The sequence below is a fragment of the Melozone crissalis genome, unplaced genomic scaffold, assembly GCF_028551555.1.
Source record: "Melozone crissalis strain CALT ecotype California unplaced genomic scaffold, PUWL_Pcris_2 ptg000039l_1, whole genome shotgun sequence".
NCBI classification, from domain to species: Eukaryota; Metazoa; Chordata; class Aves; order Passeriformes; family Passerellidae; genus Melozone; species Melozone crissalis.
In genome coordinates, this window is record NW_026535817.1 from 5,681,468 (window position 1) to 5,699,864 (window position 18,397).

At 38.6% G+C, this 18,397-nt stretch overlaps 1 protein-coding gene across 1 annotated transcript; it reads right to left on the bottom strand.

The window, feature by feature from the left end:
* Window positions 1-2,109: 2,109 nt before the first annotated feature.
* On the bottom strand, window positions 2,110-18,397 carry ABHD18 (abhydrolase domain containing 18). Its single transcript, XM_054283804.1, has 13 exons — window positions 18,286-18,397; window positions 16,061-16,210; window positions 15,596-15,704; window positions 12,970-13,054; window positions 12,399-12,499; window positions 10,689-10,767; window positions 10,514-10,598; window positions 10,036-10,063; window positions 7,782-7,920; window positions 5,910-5,999; window positions 5,519-5,620; window positions 4,247-4,625; window positions 2,110-2,283 (listed from the first exon to the last, which is right to left on the bottom strand). The coding sequence occupies exons 3-13, from the start codon at window positions 15,685-15,687 to the stop codon at window positions 2,117-2,119; spliced, it is 1,347 nt and encodes a 448-aa protein (XP_054139779.1). The 5' UTR covers window positions 15,688-15,704; window positions 16,061-16,210; window positions 18,286-18,397; the 3' UTR covers window positions 2,110-2,116.

The following is an 18,397-nucleotide window of genomic DNA, read 5'->3' on the forward strand; positions in this document are numbered from 1 at the left end:
TGCTGTAATTTGTTGGCATTTTTGATCCCAAAAGAGGAAACAACAGACTTTGGATTTTCTTAAATGTGTTCAAAATCCAAATTTCTTTATTTTCCATCCAATTAAATTAGACAAGTGTTGAAAAATAAGGAGCAAACCTAACTGTTTCAATAACCTTTAGTCTCACATTTCTTTTAAATTATACAGTGCAAGTGTATTTTGCATATCAGCACTGAGTGCACTTTAGAAAGGACATCTGTTGAAGTATTTCCAACAGGTCTTTATAGCACCATATAATCTGCTGTCAATTTAACTGCTTAGAAAGTAAAATGATATTTCTATTTCATCTATCAATCCAAAAAAAAAGAAAATAAACCTGAAAGCTTATGTTATCCAACTGAATTAATGTAAACAATTAATTACCAGACACTTGATTTTCACTTATTCCAGTTTTTTGTTGATGAATTGCTACATGATCCTTCTGTAATGGCACGGTTTGATTCAGTGGCAGGAAAACTTCACAGACGTATTGAATGAAAACATCTCTCTCTCACTTTGACTATCCAAGGAAAAGTCTCTCTTTGCAAGATGTGGTGCTGAGCCTTCTGCTGAGGCTCATTTTCAATTCATAATTGAAGAGAAAAGCCGTGACAAGCACAAAAGGCTGAGTGCTGGCAAAGCCACGGTACAACACAACAGGAACAGCAAGGCCATGAGGAAGCGAGAGGTAACCGAGGTATCTGGAACAAACCAAAACTGCACCAAACGCATTTTACATCCTTCCAACACTTACTTGGTTCGTTTTCTATTGACACAGAATTCAGAATTTATTCAGAATTGAAGGAACACACCACCTGATTAGACATGGAGTACATGAACCATCCATGCACTGACAAAAGCTGCTGCTGTTTTTTCACAGGTAACACCGAAGCAGCTGTGTCAGAATGGCACTGGGTTGTAATGAAAGCAATGCTGGTGCTTCACCACTTCTGGTAATTGTTACCTACAACAGTCAGTGACCATCTGCTCAACACTACAAGAGGCTCGTTTTCCAAACATGACTTCCAGTGAGCTGAATTACAAATGAGATCAGTCTGAATGCATTAGAAAGATCACATGGTGTATTTCTGGAGGAAGCGGTCAAATGCGTCGTAAATTGCTTGTCTGAAACAGGAAAAGAGAACAGAATTTGTATGATCTGGGAAAAGGCAGATATTAGTGGCATTTTCCATATATTTACAAATATGTCTACAAAGCTATCATCACAACTTCAAAACAGTGCTCAGTAAAAATGTGGTATCAGGTGGTATTTTCTCCTTCCCTTATTTCTAGGTTCTCTCACTTCAGTCTAGTAATATATTTGTGTTTCAGGAATGAGTGGGACTATTTTCCAACTTCAATGCAACTGGAAATGTAGATGAATTCTCTTTCCTTTATTTCTAGGTTCTCTCACTTCAGTCTAGTAATATATTTGTGTTTCAGGAATGAGTGGGACTATTTTCCAACTTCAATGCAAGTGGAAATGTAGATGAATTAGGAGTTTTCTACTCAAACACATCATAGACATGCACAGCTTGAAATTTTTGAGCAACTGTCATAAAAGTGAGGCTGAAGTTTTAAATAGCAATAAATGACTGGTTAGCATACATTGACCTAATATAGTGCTATTCTTTTTGTTCTTGCTTAGACTTCCTAAATTATGTGTACAGTCTTCCTAATCCCTTGTATTTTAAAATTACCAGCGCAAGTATTTAACTTTTTGAAAACTACAGAACTGCCCTCATAAAACTGATTTACACAACTGTCTAGAAAAATCAAAGCTTAATATTTCTAAGGCACAAATTCATGCAAGTACTACTTATTGAATTTTGATGAAATCTAAAATTTAATTTTAACCTTTTCTGTTCACCTCACCTGAAGAGTCCTTGTTTGAAGAGGTAGGCACTGACATGACCTCCATCCAGATACCTGATTTCTCAGCCTGGCCAGATCTCCTGGCCAGAACTGCCCTCACAAAACTGATCTACATAACTGTCTCTAGAAAATCAAAGCTTGATATTGCTAAAGCACAAATTCATGCAAGCCCTATTGAATTTTGATGAAATCTAAAATTTAATTTAAACCCTTTCTGTTCACCTCACCTGAAGAGTCCTTGTTTGAAGAGGTAGGCACTGACATGACCTCCATCCAGATACCTGATTTCACAGCCTGGCCAGATCTCCTGCAGGCTGCGCACGCCGGTGCGAGGGATGTACGCGTCCTCCTTGGCTTGGACCACTATGATCAAACTTGGGTCAACTGGAACTAAGGGACAACAAAGCACAACTGAATTCATCTGGGCTAAGAAATAGAAACACAGCTGAGATTTCTGTGGTCTGAATACTGTTTTCACAAAAAATTCAATTATTTGAAGCTTTAATAAAATTACATGTTGTAAAGTCTCCGGCAGAATTTATCTGGTTTTTGATGTTACAGTGGTGAGGCCATCAATGGAAAAACAAACAAACCCTTATCCTTCCCACCCCTAGAGCAGAAATTCCTCCAAGACTTGTGAAGTTGACAGGAGAATTCTCTTTCCTCTTATCAACAAAACTCTAGAGCATTCATGTCAGTTCTTTGAGATCCCTTTTTATTGGCAAAAAGAACTATGGAATTCAACAGAGTAGAAGTTTCATATATTTTTTCCCCTCAAGGAGGAAAAAAGACAACTTTTCATCCAAGAGGTCAGAAAGTACAGCCCATGTTCACTTTCTTTTCTGGTTCCTACATGGTTTACTTGCAATATAAAAATCCCAACATTTTGTTATACGTATTTATTACTCATAAGCAGAACTGCACCAATCAGATTACTAGCAGGATGATGTTGAGAAAAATAACACCAAAATTATGTTGAACACAGAACATTTCTCCTTCAAAAAGAAAATATGTGATAAGTTAAAGGGTTAAGTTAAAGAAAATATGTGATAAGTTAAAGACCAGCCAAGATGTCTGGCAGTGGGGTATCACAAATAATTCAAACCCTTCCTTCTTTCATACTAAATCATATATAGAGAATATGCAAAGCTAAGATAAATTCAAGTCTTCCATTCAATTTTCCATGAAATCTGAGCATTAGGCAGATTTTCTGAAGCTCCAAGGATACCCTGGCAGGGAAAGCAAAGTCTCCCAGAGAATGACAAAACCTGGCAGACTACTGACACAATAGACCCCATCACTGACAAGTGCATCAGGGTCACAGATCCTTTTTAGTTCCCAGCAAGGTCAGTGCTTAGCTAAGTGACACCTGGGCAAGTCTAGATAAACAAGAAAGTCTGCACATGGAATAAAACGTACAGGGCTTTTTCTGTCTACTGAAATAACTTTAAAAGCTTTAAGGAAAGCACTTCACTGGTATTCATCACAAAACATCTCTGGCTAGCAGTGAAAGAATCTACACTGGTGTAGCTTCCTTTTATTTTGTGTTCCCTTTTATTTATTTGGAACACTTATTTACATCTAAACACTTGTACAATGGAGTACAGAACGCCAGGATGAAGAAATGAGGTGGCACAGGGGCTCAGCACCAAGAAAGCTTTGACACTAAAATACAGCTGTGTCTGAAGTGAAAGCACGTTGTAGGAGATGCCTTCAGCATCAGGTTCATGCAGAGCCAAACCACAAAAGGAGTTCTGAGCCCCCACTCCGGCAGAACCTTTTAAGGAGGCTCTAGGAGCAATCACTTGTTTGCATTGCTGCAAAGGGTTTGGCCAAGGAAAGCTGGACTACAGCTCCCCCTGTATGCTGTGCCTGTCCTGGGAAACATTCAGCAGCCTGCAGAAGGACCCCCAAAATGTTTTTATCATTCAAACTTGGGGCTCAGTTATGCAGGCTGCTTTCTATCCTAAGTCAGGGTGAGATTTCTGCTTGAAAAACCTTATTAATGAAAATTTATTACTCCTAGGTATTACTCACATCACACAGGTGTTTTCTTCCTTTAGATAATACAAATTTGCACTAATTCATATCTGAAAAAAGCCACTGCAAGGAAGAGGAGAAAAACGTGCAAAGATACTGAGAGGCAATTATTTAATTAACTTTTTCATTAGCTGGCCATCAAGAAGGAACAGACAAACAATTAGGAAATGGAGTAGTAAATAGACACTACAGAATAATGCTCACAATATTTCCATATGTCAGCAAAGATGCCATCAGGTTTACACTCAAGAAAATGCCTTCCTCCCTAGTGTATTTTATTCAGCTTTCCACACTGAAACAAAGAGATACATACCTGGGAAGTTTGCTACGTGGGTACATTCATCCATGACTCCCTTCATGAACATTAAGGATTCTCTCTGTAAAGTGTCACTCCTTCTCCTTGTGTTTACCCTGTGTCCTTGTGGGCTGGTGAAGTTTTTATTGCTACTGCTACTGGTGGAAAAGGTTTGATTTATGCACTGCATTTTAGGAGCATCTTGCATTAAGAGTCCTTCTGAAGAGGCACTTAGAGCACTTCTATTTGTGGCAAAGCTGGGAACAGATTCCTTAGATACTGTGTCATTCAAGGACTCAAAGCTGAATATTCTGGAAGTCATGTCCATGTCTGCCAGACTGTCCACACTGTCAGGGAAGTTCTTCACAAAGTCTTGGCCCATCTTGAAAGAATCCGTCTAAACAAAGACAACAGTTAAGGGCTTCTTCCTTAAATCAGTTGGTAATTTTATTTTTAAGATGAGGTCATAATTTAAAATTTTTTTTAAAACTTTAAAAAGACACTACTAGCACTCCTCACTTCTATTTTCAGCTTGCAGGTCATTCAATTAAATCCTGATCATCATAACCTCTTGATAATTCCATTCTACATTTCTGTCAGTTTAAAAGACTGCAGGAGGTACTTGCATATACAGAAGTTTGTGATATAAACAATTGTTTTTCTTTCTATATTAAACTCTGAATTTGTAATTGCAGTCATTTAAGCTTAAATGACCTAATAATATTAATTATAGAAAAATTAACATATGCAACCAGGTCTAATCTTATGTTTAAGACTGAAAAATTGACAGTCTCTAAATACTAGAGTGACACAAGCTGAACATCTTGAAAAACATTTCTTCTTTTCATCTTGTCTTCTCCATCAGTGTTGGTGGAGTGCATTTGACTTAAAAATGGCAAGAGCCCAAGTAACAACTATCTGCTCCTCTTCTGCTGCTGTAGGGTATTAGAAAAAGAACTATGACAAAGGCAAGAATCTTAGGGGAAAAAGAAAAAAAAAGGCATTTATCAGAATTTTGATAGAACATATTTCATGTTGCAGATTACACTGTGATCAAAGGAAAAGCTTGTAGCAAGGGCTACACTTTAAACTCGTTATACAAGCAAAATATTAGTTTTGTTTTTCAAGTTTTTCCTTCAAAGACTAAATTCATCAAAGCATAAAGAAACAACATGCCAGTATGTTCTAGCTAAGAACTGTCTGCTTTTAGTGGAAGTAAAAAGAAGTTGCATTATTTGCTAGATTTGCCCGTGTAAATATTAGCAGCTGGGTAAAATAAACCATACTTACTCCACAATATTCAAGCATTTGAATGATTTCCTCTTCATACACAGTTTGTGTGAAATACTGTTTCTCCAGCTCTCTCCAGTTCACTGCCTTACTCAGCACACCCTGAGATGAAAAACAGAAACATTCAAGTAAATTATTACAAGTAAAACCCAGAGGTCACTCTAAAATAATGATACAGGCAGGAAATTCAGCTGGTCCTGTCCTGATTTTTTCAGTGCAATTCTGCTCCCAGACAGCCCTCAGAAACTATTGCAATCAAAGCACAAGCACATATTATAACACAAGACACGGAATCCCACCTCCCTTGCGGCCAGCCCAAATATTTAAATTTACATTTCTGATTACAATCTAACATATTAACAAAAAATGCATTTTGTCATGTGTTAATTACCGTAGTGAAGACTGCAGAGGCTGTTGACCAGGAAAGACATGGGATCAATGGCAATGGTTTGGGCCAGTTTGTCACTGCCAGGGAAGCCATCTAGAATCAAAGGCACTTATTACACATTTTAATATTGAATTCACAATATTAAATCTCTCATCTTCAATTTCTCACCTTCAATTTCTTTGTTGACATGGTATTCATGAAACATGTGGTGCCAAAGAGTTAAGGACTGTGGCAGCTGGATATACTTTCACCTGTTTAGAAGTTACTTTCTACTGTCCAATGATATTTTAAAAAATAAATGTTGCTCTGGAAAGGACTCATTTCAAGGCTGAATATCATTTGGTTATAAGAATTCCCAATGGAATATTTACTAAATATTCCATTTATTACAATTAAAATTCAATTAATTATATTTGTAATCCACTAATTATCATTATAATTATAAAAACTAATACAAGCTATTACTTGTTTAAAACCATAAAAAAACTTCTATAAAGCTCTCCTACCAAGCTCTTGCAAGTTTATTTCAAGGCAAAAAAAAGGCAATCTATGAGAAGGACTATTTAAAATTCTTTACTTTCAAAATCTGTATGCAGGAAACAAAATTTGAAGGAGAAGTAATTCAACATGTTAAGAGCACTCTTTTTATGTCCTTTAAGTTTGAAATATTTCTTTTTTTAAATTATTACTTATTATTACTTACTTTTGCATTAGTTCTCAGAACATATTTTTATGACTATTCTGTTTATCCCAGAAGAAGCCAAATCAAGTTCAATGTACAAAACTTCCCCATATATGTTCTTGACAAATTTTATTTTATTAATATGAAACACCTCGTGTCTGTTCTAGATGTTCCAATAAGTGGATTTATGTAACTGATTCTATTCTATTCTAACTCTAATTCTATTCTGATTATTTTTAGTAATAAAAAGTTACAAGAACCACACATATCTATGTTCTGATTCTCTCCAGCGGAAGTCTCTTCCCTTTAGTGGAACTGAATCAATGCTTACAACCTTCCATTGTAAAACACACTCTGTAGAGGATCAACATCAAATATCACTTATTTCACAGAATTTTCTGATTCAGCAGGGAGATGTTGATGTAAACCAAAGGTGCTCTGTACATTGATGACATTTACAGTTATAAAACTGTGCTTTAGGGGAATATTTTCCTTTTGGGAAACTCTACCATTACCATTATTTACTGAGCCCCTAACAAACAAAGAAAGGTATGTTGTTTCAATCAGCTTTGCCCCTGTGTCTCACAGAGCTGTGAGAATCTGCAGGGACACAAGCAGTAACATTTTAACTGTGCATTATTCTTTCCTCAGTGATCCACTGCTGGTTTAGTCTGAGCATGCACAGTGTCACACAGAAAATGTTATCCACCTGACCACAGAAATCCCTGATCAGTACCAATGATCACTGACACCAAAAATCACCTCAATTACAACGTGCCTACAAAGAGGGGGCATTTCACACAATGCATTCAAACACGAAGGTTTAAGCAAGAAGAAAGGAGGAAAAGAGGGAGAATTAGCAATCGATCAGTGCAGACTTTCTTTCAGCAAACATTTCTGCCCCCCACCCTCGTGGAAAAAAAAAACAATTATGTGAGAAGTTTATATTCTTATTAAGCCAGCTGGGAGATGGCTGACAAAGGGCTTTATGATTTGTCAGTACATATTAAGGATTATACTAATTCAGCACCACAGAACAGGAGAATTGCCAACAATTTGTTTCTCATGACTCCAAGTGTTTATTTTAAAGCACTTCTCAGATCAACGCTGCAAAACAAATTATTTCCGTATGCTACACGATCAAATGAGAAGTTAAAAGAAAAAATTACTGAACAGGAGATATAAAAGCTTACATGTCCTCCCATGGATATTCCAGTCATCCCTAGGGGTCCATAGCCTTCTCTCTCTAGCCAGTGCAAAAGAGCTGCCGATTCTAGAATTAGAGCTCCTCCCATCACAAACAGGTCCGAGACATTTTTTAAACATGACCGTCTTTTCTCCCCAGAAAAGGAAAAGAGAGGGTTTATTTTCTAAGATTAGACTCTGACAGTTCTTATCATTCTATACAGATTTTATACACAGCTTCAGCACAATCTCAGAGAATTTGGGAGCTGAACTCCTGTTGATTCAACAGGAGGAAAAAGCAAGCCCAGATTTTCTGACACTTGTAATTTTTTTGTCTAAATGAGGACTAGAGATAGACACCTATCCTTTTAATGTAATATCACTGACAGCTTTGTCTTTTGGAAACAATTACCAAGATCAGCACCTCACTAGCAGCAATATTCTGTCCTGTAAAGTTGTAACAGATATTTTAGAAATAGAATCAAAGTGATACAGTCCTAGGCATACACTAGCTTGTTTGCAGAAACAAGGATTTATTTTTTTTTCTTATTTACCTGTTTTACACCATTGAAAAATTGCACACAACATTTGAAGAGCAATCAGAATGTCAGCTTTGGAAGCACTCATCAGTGTCACTGTAAGACTGAAACTGTAAAGTGGGAAGTTTGTCACGGTATTGAGAATTCTGCAAAGCACTAAAACACAGAAGACACAAAACAAGTAGAAATCTATTTGGCTGAGCCATCAGGAGGACTCTAAAAATAACAGACCTCTAACTTGGGGAGTGGGGCTGAGGATTTTCAGTACCACAGCCAGGTTACAAAGGACTCCTGGCCTCTCCTGCCAGCGTGCCAGCATCACATTTGCGACACTCTGAAGCACAAGGACAAAGCTCACTGTGAAGTGACACAGAAATGAGCAGAGCTACTGCAGAGCAGCTACAGCTCATTTCTGTGTTTTGGTTTTGCTTTTTAATTAATTTCTCTTGATGCAGCTTGTTAATAAAGATTCTTACTCTGCTAAAATAGATGTTTTTTCTCACAGATTTCAGTTCATCATACCCAGAAGATGGAATGGCAAGCACAGACCCGTGTGCATTCATTTAGCAGGCACTGGAGACCATGTGAGGCACCATAGAATTGTGCTTCACATAATGGCCATACTTTCCTAGCTTCTACCCACTGGGTACCAAAAAGTGGATATTTTATGAGTGTGGTAACTCTTCTAGCTTCCAGAGAAGACATTTTTTCCACAAAAGGATATAGTAAGGATTTTCTAGCACAGAAATGTTTTCTCTGCTACAGCTCAGTGAGATTGCTCAGCCCTCTGCAGCTGCTGTATTTACTGAGCACTGTCACCTGTTACACTGGGGCTGTGTGACCCTGGATTGGAGAGTGACAATCACCCACTGGGGCATTAGAGTCCCCAGTACTGGAAATTAACCTATCAATGGATGCATTCCAGCACAAGCTTTCTCCTGTCATTGTCCCATAATCTAACAAAAAAACACCTTCTCTGTCTTCTAACATGTCTTCTAGTCATGTTAAATGTCTGAGTTAGGATTAAAAAGGATTAAAACACCAACTCATGTTTGGACTTTCAGAAATATTGGGAGATATTTGGGAAGCTTTGCCTCGGACACACATCCTGCTGAATTCTGATAATAAATCTGTGGTTTGAAAAATGTAAAAACTAAAAAAACCAAGAACAGCCAATTGCCAGTTCCAATTTAAGAAACTGACTGAAGAAATAAACCCTGTAAAATACTGAATATTGCATAGTGTCCTGACTAACAACCAATCAACACCAGGTTTATATGCCTGCAAATTGCTAAAAGGTCTTGGAAAAGCAAAATCGTGGCAATTATCATTTATTATGTAAATGATAATGGAAATATGCTATGTGAGCAAAGATTATTCAGAGCTGACTGAAATAGAACAGCAGCACTTGTACTGCAGTTGTGAGTCAGGAATATAAAATGGCCCTGGCTTTTACTCACACAAGATGTTTGCATCTCACTCATACTGCAAGTGCCTCTTGTGCAAACTTCCCTGATCCCTGAGATCTCCTAACACAACACCCAAAGCAGTTTAGCAAAGAGCAGACAACTTCCAATTTCACATAGGCAGGCTACAAGTGGTTTTTGAAATGTTTTTTTCTTAATAAGCCATCAAAGTTTAAACAACTATTGGCTCAAAAGAGAAGAAAAGAAAAGCAGCATTTTAAACACATGGTATCCATAAATGTAACAGGAATACTTACAATTGATCCTTGGGTTTTCTACAGCCATGTAAAAGATTCCAGTTAAAGAAAGTAAAAAAGGTTTTAAATAATATGGATAAATGGCATGAAATTATTGAAATTTGTAATTTAAACTCCCATTGTTTAATTGTCACTGCAATAAATTCAATCTATTTCAATGATGCAGTTTGCAACATTTTACTGCTGCCAGATGTATGGGTAGGAAAAAAGTGTAACTTGAGATCCTATTTAATGAAACAGAATAATATTGCTGTACAAGATGACAGAACAAAACTTGCTTGTTTTTAAGAAAACTCACCCAAATCTGAAGTGGTAACAGCAAGTTTCTCACAAGACACCTGAGGCACCATAGAATTGTGCTTCACATAATGGCCATACTTTCCTAGCTTCTACCCACTGGGTACCAAAAAGTTGATATTTTATGAGTGTGGTAACTCTTCTAGCTTCCAGAGGGGACATTTTTTCCACAAAAGGATATAGTAAGGATTTTCTAGCAGCAGGGAAGCCATGGAGGCTTCTTTGATCATTGGCCGTGCCATTAACGTGCGTCTCCTCCAGAAGTGCTGGAGACAAGATGCACAAACAACATAGATAAGGCAAAATTTATCATTTCATGTCTCAATAACAATTAATTGTACATTTTATACACTCACATGGTCTCCAGTGCCTGCTAAATGAATGCACACGGGTCTGTGCTTGCCATTCCATCTTCTGGGTATGATGAACTGAAATCTGTGAGAAAAAACATCTATTTTAGCAGAGTAAGAATCTTTATTAACAAGCTGCATCAAGAGAAATTAATTAAAAAGCAAAACCAAAACAGCAGAAGTAATTGTAACCCACGCAGGCAAACTGCCAGCAATTCAGCAACAGCATTTTTCATGAACACATTCAGCAAACAAAGGAATCTGAAAGTAGGACAGAAGAAAGGCCAAACAAGAAAAGGAGCCAAGAGGAAAGATCATGTTCCTAAAAAAGACTACTACCTCATCATCACAATTTAAACTTTGCAGAGTGGAGAAATGCAACTTCAGATAAAGAGCAGCCTAAACAAGCATGTCCAGCTCTCCTAGGCATCATTGCTATTTTTCTCCTGAAGGCACAACAGCTGAAATTGAAGATTAAGATGAGCAATAAATAAAAAAATTATCAAAACCCCAGCATACAAACCATGAAATTATTCTATACACTCAACAACAATCAATTAATGTCTTCTGCTGCTACTTATTTACAATTTAAACTACTGAAAAAAAAAAATCCCTTCTGAGCCACCACTGTTTTCCCCACAAGATGGAGCACTGTTAGCTACACTTCAGGAAATACATTCTTCCCATCTTGAGGGGAATTTGTACAACTTTCCAAACTGTCACAATTCTGGTCAAAGTAACAATTATCATAACTTGGCTAAAAAGCACAAGAGAGCAGAGAGAAGGAAACAATGAGCATATTGCATTGTGGCACTGATTAGTTTGGTAATGTTAACAGTTTCTTTCTCTAACTAGAACAGAACTGATGTCTTGATTTCTTGAATCAAGATTTTTCTCACATTCCTTAATGTTCCATGCTTAAGCACACATACAAAAACCAACCAGAATTACTGACAAAATTTCCAATGTCAGTATCAGCTCGATGTTTACATTTCAACTCAACTTTTATGTTTATGTTATGGAACAAATAAAGTCTGGGAAAAGAGATTCATCATCACAGTTCAGCACCAAACTAAAAGCAAACAGAAATTCTGCTCCATTTGCAAACCCACTCCTCATCTGCAAAGAAGTGTTAGTGTGAAACCAGCACTGTTAGGGAGCCTCCAGTTTTCTGTAAGAATGCTTTTTTTTTCACTTTCTTTTGTTTGTATGCCAAGTAAGAAAGGAACCAGATTCTCTGGCTACAATACAATAAGCTTGTTACTTTATCACACATACAAAATTTTTGTATTCAATGGAAATGGAAAGCTGGAAAGGCTCCTTCAAATACAACACGATATGCTTTGATATAAACAGCTTCTCCTGCTACATATAAAACAATAATTACTGTTCCTCATTTCCAGCATCCCCCTCATTTGCAAAACCCAAACCAGTAATTCAAAAAACTCAGGGTATTCCACAGCTTTGTGCAATATGATTTCTACACTAAAAAAAAAAAAAAAAACCAAAAACAACAAAACAACCAAAACCAAACGAAAAAAGTAATATTTTGCTAGTAGATATATTTTTTTTAATACATAGATTAAACTATCACATGTATAAGATTTATTTTACAGATTGTTTGCATTGCAATCAATTAGCTGCACAATAAAACCACTTACAGACCATTATTTCCCTGCAGCACTAATTTCAGAGCCACCTCTTGGTTTCTCTTACCTTGCTACAAGAGATTCCACTGGCAGGATACCTGGGACACAATGAGCCAAGGGGGAAATGAAGTGCCCCTCAAGGATTTTACAGTCTGATTGCCCCTCAACCTGCAGAAACAATGGGACAATAGCAATAAATATTCTGTCAGTCTTTAACTTGCTCTGAAAGCAAATTCCCTAAAGTAGGATTTGTTATAGCATAAAAAACTTGCTTAGAAAACCCAAAAGCTGAGGCCTGCTCCTAAAAATTTGTTATCAACAGGGCCAAAACACTTGTTTTCAACTTTGCTATTATTAAATAACCTTTTACAGGAATCAAACAAAGGTGTAATGCTGCCCCATTTTAAATACATTTGATAACACAGACTAAGTTTTGAACACTTTTTGAGTTTTAACGTTTGACATCTCACTCCCCAACTATTGTGGGGAAAAAAAGTATCTGTGCAGGCACTGCTTTAGTCTCTATTTCCTTCCACTCTCTTCTAGCAGCCTGGTGTTAAGCTTCAAGTTATTTCACCTTTATATACCCTTAGGAAAATAAATGTGGTTAAATCACATCATCTCTTGCTTTGAAGTACCTTGTCAATGAACACTGGGTAATCTTTGGAAACCAGCTTCTGGCATTTTTCCCTGTTTCCAATAATCTTTCTGAATTCAAATATTCTGTTGAAAGGAAACAAGTAGAGAAGATTCAACTTTTAATCTAAAAAAAAAGAAGAGACATATTTATATAAAATTTCAGGAGCTAAAGTAAGCCACAAACAAAGAAAACTTCTGAAGCCAGCATTGCATTTACAGATTGATCAGGCCACCACAGGATGCTTTTAAGTTAAAAAAAGTCTCAGGAACCTTGCTGGGAAACAGAAAACTAAGAGGCAAATCTGGTTGCTTTCTTCTGCTGGTTAAATGGGCTGCAGAGCCACACAGAGTACATAAAACAAAACCCTTCTCAGAGGTAGACAGTGAGAGGACAAGAGTACTGAAGGACATGAACATTCAAGAGGCAATGGCTGTGTGCTGCAGTGTAAGAAATACCTCCTGGAGCAAAGTGAAAGATTGCTTTCACAGTTAAGCACATGAAAAAATAACGCAGGGAAACTAGAAATGATCTTCATCCTCAAGGGAGGAAGTGCCAAGAGACTTGAAGAAGCAAAGTCAGCTTGGTTTTGAACAGGGATTTTGACTTGGTGCCCTCACATTGGCCCCTTCAACCTTAAATACTCCATGACTTGCTCATTCCTATGATCATAAATACACACTTTACCTGACAATCTGAGTGAAAAGTACAGAGAAATGACCTCTTCACCTCCCCAACACCACAGAAAACCCAAAGAATGGAAAGAAAATCCAGTTTATCAGCACACAAAACATAGCTCTACTTTTTATCCTTAGCTTTTCTTATGGAAAACAGCAAGTGCATGAAGTATTTCTGAGCAAGCAAGGGTAAGGATGTGAGATGTGAGTGTGGAGGGCAAGCTAAATGAAGAGATGCTTTGTTTGACAATAAAACTTCTAAAAATACTGCGTTTATGTCTTTTTTTCTAGAGTTAGGTGCATACTGAAGGCTAAATCTCACCCCTGCTGAGGAATTTCAACCCTTGCTAATGAGTTGAAGACAAAGAGTTTGGATATTACCATTCACCACCTCAAGGGTGTGCACACAAAATTTCAGATTAGGCAGAGCAGTCTGTCACTCAGCCTTGGCTAAGACTGAATAATGATCACTCACCATCACAGTGATGGGCTAACAAACCAAAATAAAACCCCTCCTCCCATGAGGCAGTGGGAGGAGTCAGGAGAACACAGCATTCTTCCTCCTTCATCCAGGTGAAGCCAGGCTGCTGGGGAACAGCATCATCATCCTCCCAGTCAGGGCAAAATAGAACAAATCTCTTCCTCTTTTCAGACCAGCTTGCCTCTTGCTTCCTCCTCACTTTTGATCTGCTGGGAGAGGGGTTTCCCCTGGATGAAGAAGGAACTGTAGCTGATATCACTGCTGCCACCAGCAACACTGCCCTGTTGCTGTTTGGTGTGGGTGTGATCACCCTCCAGGCCTTAAACTGGGGAGCAGCAGCATCAGGCAGAGGCTCCCTGCATAGAGACACATCTGGACTGCAGGGAGATGGAGATGGGGCACTGCAACTTCCCTGTGTCTCACCAGGAACCCAAAGGTCTTCAAAAGAGAGGGGTTGATAACATGAAAGCATTTTGGATCCACACATGGGATAGAACACAGAAATGCTGCAACCAAAACAAACCTCACTGGTTTTGGTTATTCCAACCAAAGCCAGTTTCCACCTAAGATTCAAGTCTGCTATTTAAGAGAAATATCAACTGAAGAGACACACAAAGCAATCCAAGTGCCATTTCCACATCAGATCTTGCACATGGACTTAAAAACAAAACAAAAAAAAAAAAAAAAACAAGCTCCCATAAAACTCCACTGCTATCCAGCGCACAAAATTTTATTTCAGTAGTTTTCAAATGTTTCTTTATTGATTTTCATATACATAAAAGTGAGCTTATTAAATGCAGGTTTATAATTTCTTATCTAAACACTGCACAATGCAGACTATATATACTGTCACTTCATTTTTATATTCAAGAAATACAAATGCTCAACTTTATATACTTAAGAAATACAACTTCTCAACTTTATCTCAATAGTAATTAATAAAAATAATCAAATGCTTAAAAAAATTAAGAGATACTTCCATTTTTTCTTATTAAAGCCAACTAAAAAGAAAGACTTTGCTACTTTGGGCTGGGAGAGAAACTTCTGATTAAATCTTACACTTTTAAAACTAATTAGGAAGTTACAGAAAGATAGCAAGAACCACTTTAATGTTAAACAGAAACAATTCTTCTGCAAAAATTTGTCAAGTTTTGCTTTTGGAAAACACTTGCAGAGATGCTGTTTCAAGTATGTCATCAGATAAACACCAGTAAAAACTTAGTTGGACACACAGACATTCTCTCAAGAAGATCCTCATTAAACAGAAAAAAAATTGCAAATCCTTTACAGGCTTCTTTTAAATCCAGTTACTCCCTTGGTACAGAAACACACGATTTCTGGAACAGAACCAACTTCAACACTTTTGCTATTTTAAATACAGGGTAGCAATTACTGTTGCTACTTCAAGGGTTGGGTTATTTTCCTTTAATGTAACATTTCATGGATGCTGTTACTTTTGAACAAGTCACCTTTTCAGATCCTCTGGCTTTCCCCATCCTCTGATGAACAGTTTGGTGAGGAGAAGCTTTCGGTACAAGACATCTAATTTACTTACACCCATTAGCAGCACACTGTCATCTGGGGAAAAAGCAGAGGTAAAAACAAGGCAGTTAAAATCCACATGATTTTATTCATTGATTGCAAGGAAGAGGAAGGAGGGAAGTAGAAGAAGCTTTCTGCTGCAGACAAAGTTCATTTTTGTACTCCTGCCTTCCTTGGTGCGGTAAACATCCTAATCCTTATTTGATGTGTTCCTTTCCAATGTTGATATTTCGTATCAAACTGATGCTCCTCCCACTCCTTTCTGGGAAGAAATCATACCCTCAAAATCCTTGCCAGGACCATTTCTCTTTCTAGAAACACACCAGCTCAAACAGAGCTAAATCTACCAAGATTTTAGGCAAGCTGAGTATTATTTTCAAAGTAATACTTACTGAAGTGAACAGGGAGCCACTGCTGAGCTCTTCCAAGGAAGAAGGAAAAAAAAAAACCAAAACAAATACAACTAAAAAGAAGAATTTAAATCTGGTTTCTTGGTCAGCAGGATACAGGTTACTCAGTTAAAGTCCAGGATCTGTGTGCACCTAAGAAAAGAGCAGATTTAATAATCAAATTTAGTTACTGAGTTCACTTCAGGCATTTTCTAGTATTTCCAGATCTCTCCATACTAAATGTACTCCATAAGCTCATCACACTCCAAAACAGTGAAATTTAATTTCTGGGTTTTTGAAATTTTATTTTCATCCAACAGCATTTATTCTGCCACACTCCAATATGGTCATTTTTAAAAATAAACTTGTTTGACTACAACAAGTCAAAATTGTGATCAGATTAACAAAAATATTCCTCTGCACTTCTAGAAAGCGAGCATTTAAGAATCAATACACAGCATAAAAAGGAGAACTCTCTTTCTAGAGAAAACCTAGAATAAATTACTATTAAGAGAAATGATAGGCACTTGAATTTTAGAACAAGCATGCTAGAAAGCCACAATGGCTCTAGGATGGTTCAATCACTACAGGATAAAAACAAATTCATGAAATGAGCAGAAAGTCACAGTGGGGATGCTTTATTTTAAAACATGAAGATGTAGATTTTGCTTTGAGTCCAAAGTCTGGTCTGACAAGCTCTCTGCTGCACCAAGGGAGTGCCAAAACAACTTTCTAGGCAAGTGCATTATATTTAAATGTAATATTGATTGAGGCAAAAGCTTTCTCTCATCCTGTCCTCTGCTTCATTGATGGAATGGAGCCTCTGAAGTAACTCATGATATTTCAATTAATCAGAATCAAGATAAAAGCACTACTGGAAAGAGTACAGGAAACACTGAATCAAATAAAAAAATATTCCTAGTATGTGTAGTATGCTGCATAGAACTTCTCAGAAATATCAGTGAGATAAAAAAATTTGGGAGGATTGCCCCTACTGTATCTCTGTAACAAAAGGGCAGGACATGCTCCAGTCACTGCTCATCCATGCCTGCATGGCAAGACAATTACAAACAATTTTAGTGCCAGGAAAGGCAAATCCAGCTGCTGGAGGCTGAAGTTTTATAATTTCACACTAACAGGAGTATTTCAGCAGTGAGGATTTGAAATGAATGAGAGAATCAGGAAGGGCAGTTTCAGAATTCAGCTCGATTTCCTCCGCTTGACAGCTCCCATGCCACATCCCGATCCCACGGTGAGACAGGTCAGCTGGAAGCAGTGACCTGCTACCGATGCTGTGGAGCTGTGTGGCCCTAGAGACAGGATCTGTGTCATGAATCTTGAATGAATATACTGTTAACACAGAAAGCTTTACATAACTGTGAGCTGTGAATGGAAACCGCAGCAGATGCAAAAGCACGCTAAGAAGAAACATAGAAACAGACACATAAACTCATCCAAAACCCAGCACGTAAAAAGGTCAGCTCTTGGTTTTTATCCGTGCAAAGAGCTTCGGTTACAAGAAAATCAGCCCTGCAAAGTACAAGGCCCACAGTGTAGTTTCTATTCTATACATGGATGTGAAAAAGCCAACCTGAAAAAACCACCGAGGCTGTTTTAGAAGGCGGAGCTGCCAACTTCCCTACCCTCCCTCTCTCTATTTAAAAAAACCTCCCTTACAATTAACGCCAGCTCCTTTTCTGATAGAAGAAACGCCTGCTTAGGAATGAAAGAAATCACACAGAAGTCACGCCAAGGCGGACACAAACCCCACAACAACTCCACAAAACGGGACGGGCACGCAGGAGCCGGAGCATAAACAACGGGGCCTAAAGCAGGGCTGCGAGCAGCTCCCTGCCAGCGTGACCCGAGCACTGCAAGGGGGCAGGTGCGATCTCAAACCTCTGCCATTCCCCGATCCCAAACCTCCGCCATCCCCCGCGATCCCAAACCTCCGCCATTCCCCGACCCCAAACCTCTGCGATCCCAAACCTCCGCCATCCCCCCGATCCGCAGCCCCAACCCCCGCAGGAAGGGGCGGCGGGAGGCAGGACACGGCCACGGCCACCGCCACCCCTCCGCCCGCCCGCCTCAGCTCGCCCTGGGCCGGGCAATGCCGTGAGGGGGAGCGGCTCGGGCAGCTCCCTCCTGCCCGCCCTCCGCGGGAGCCGCTCTGGCACCGCTCCCCCAGCCCGGCCCGGCCCGGCCCGCGAAGGTCACCCGCTGCTCACCCGAAGCGCTGCCGCTGCTGAGGCACCACATGGGAGGGCGGGAGCGGGAATTGGAGGAGGAAGAAGAAGAGGAGGAGGAGGAGGAGGAGGAGGGGAGGGCGAAGGGCGGGAC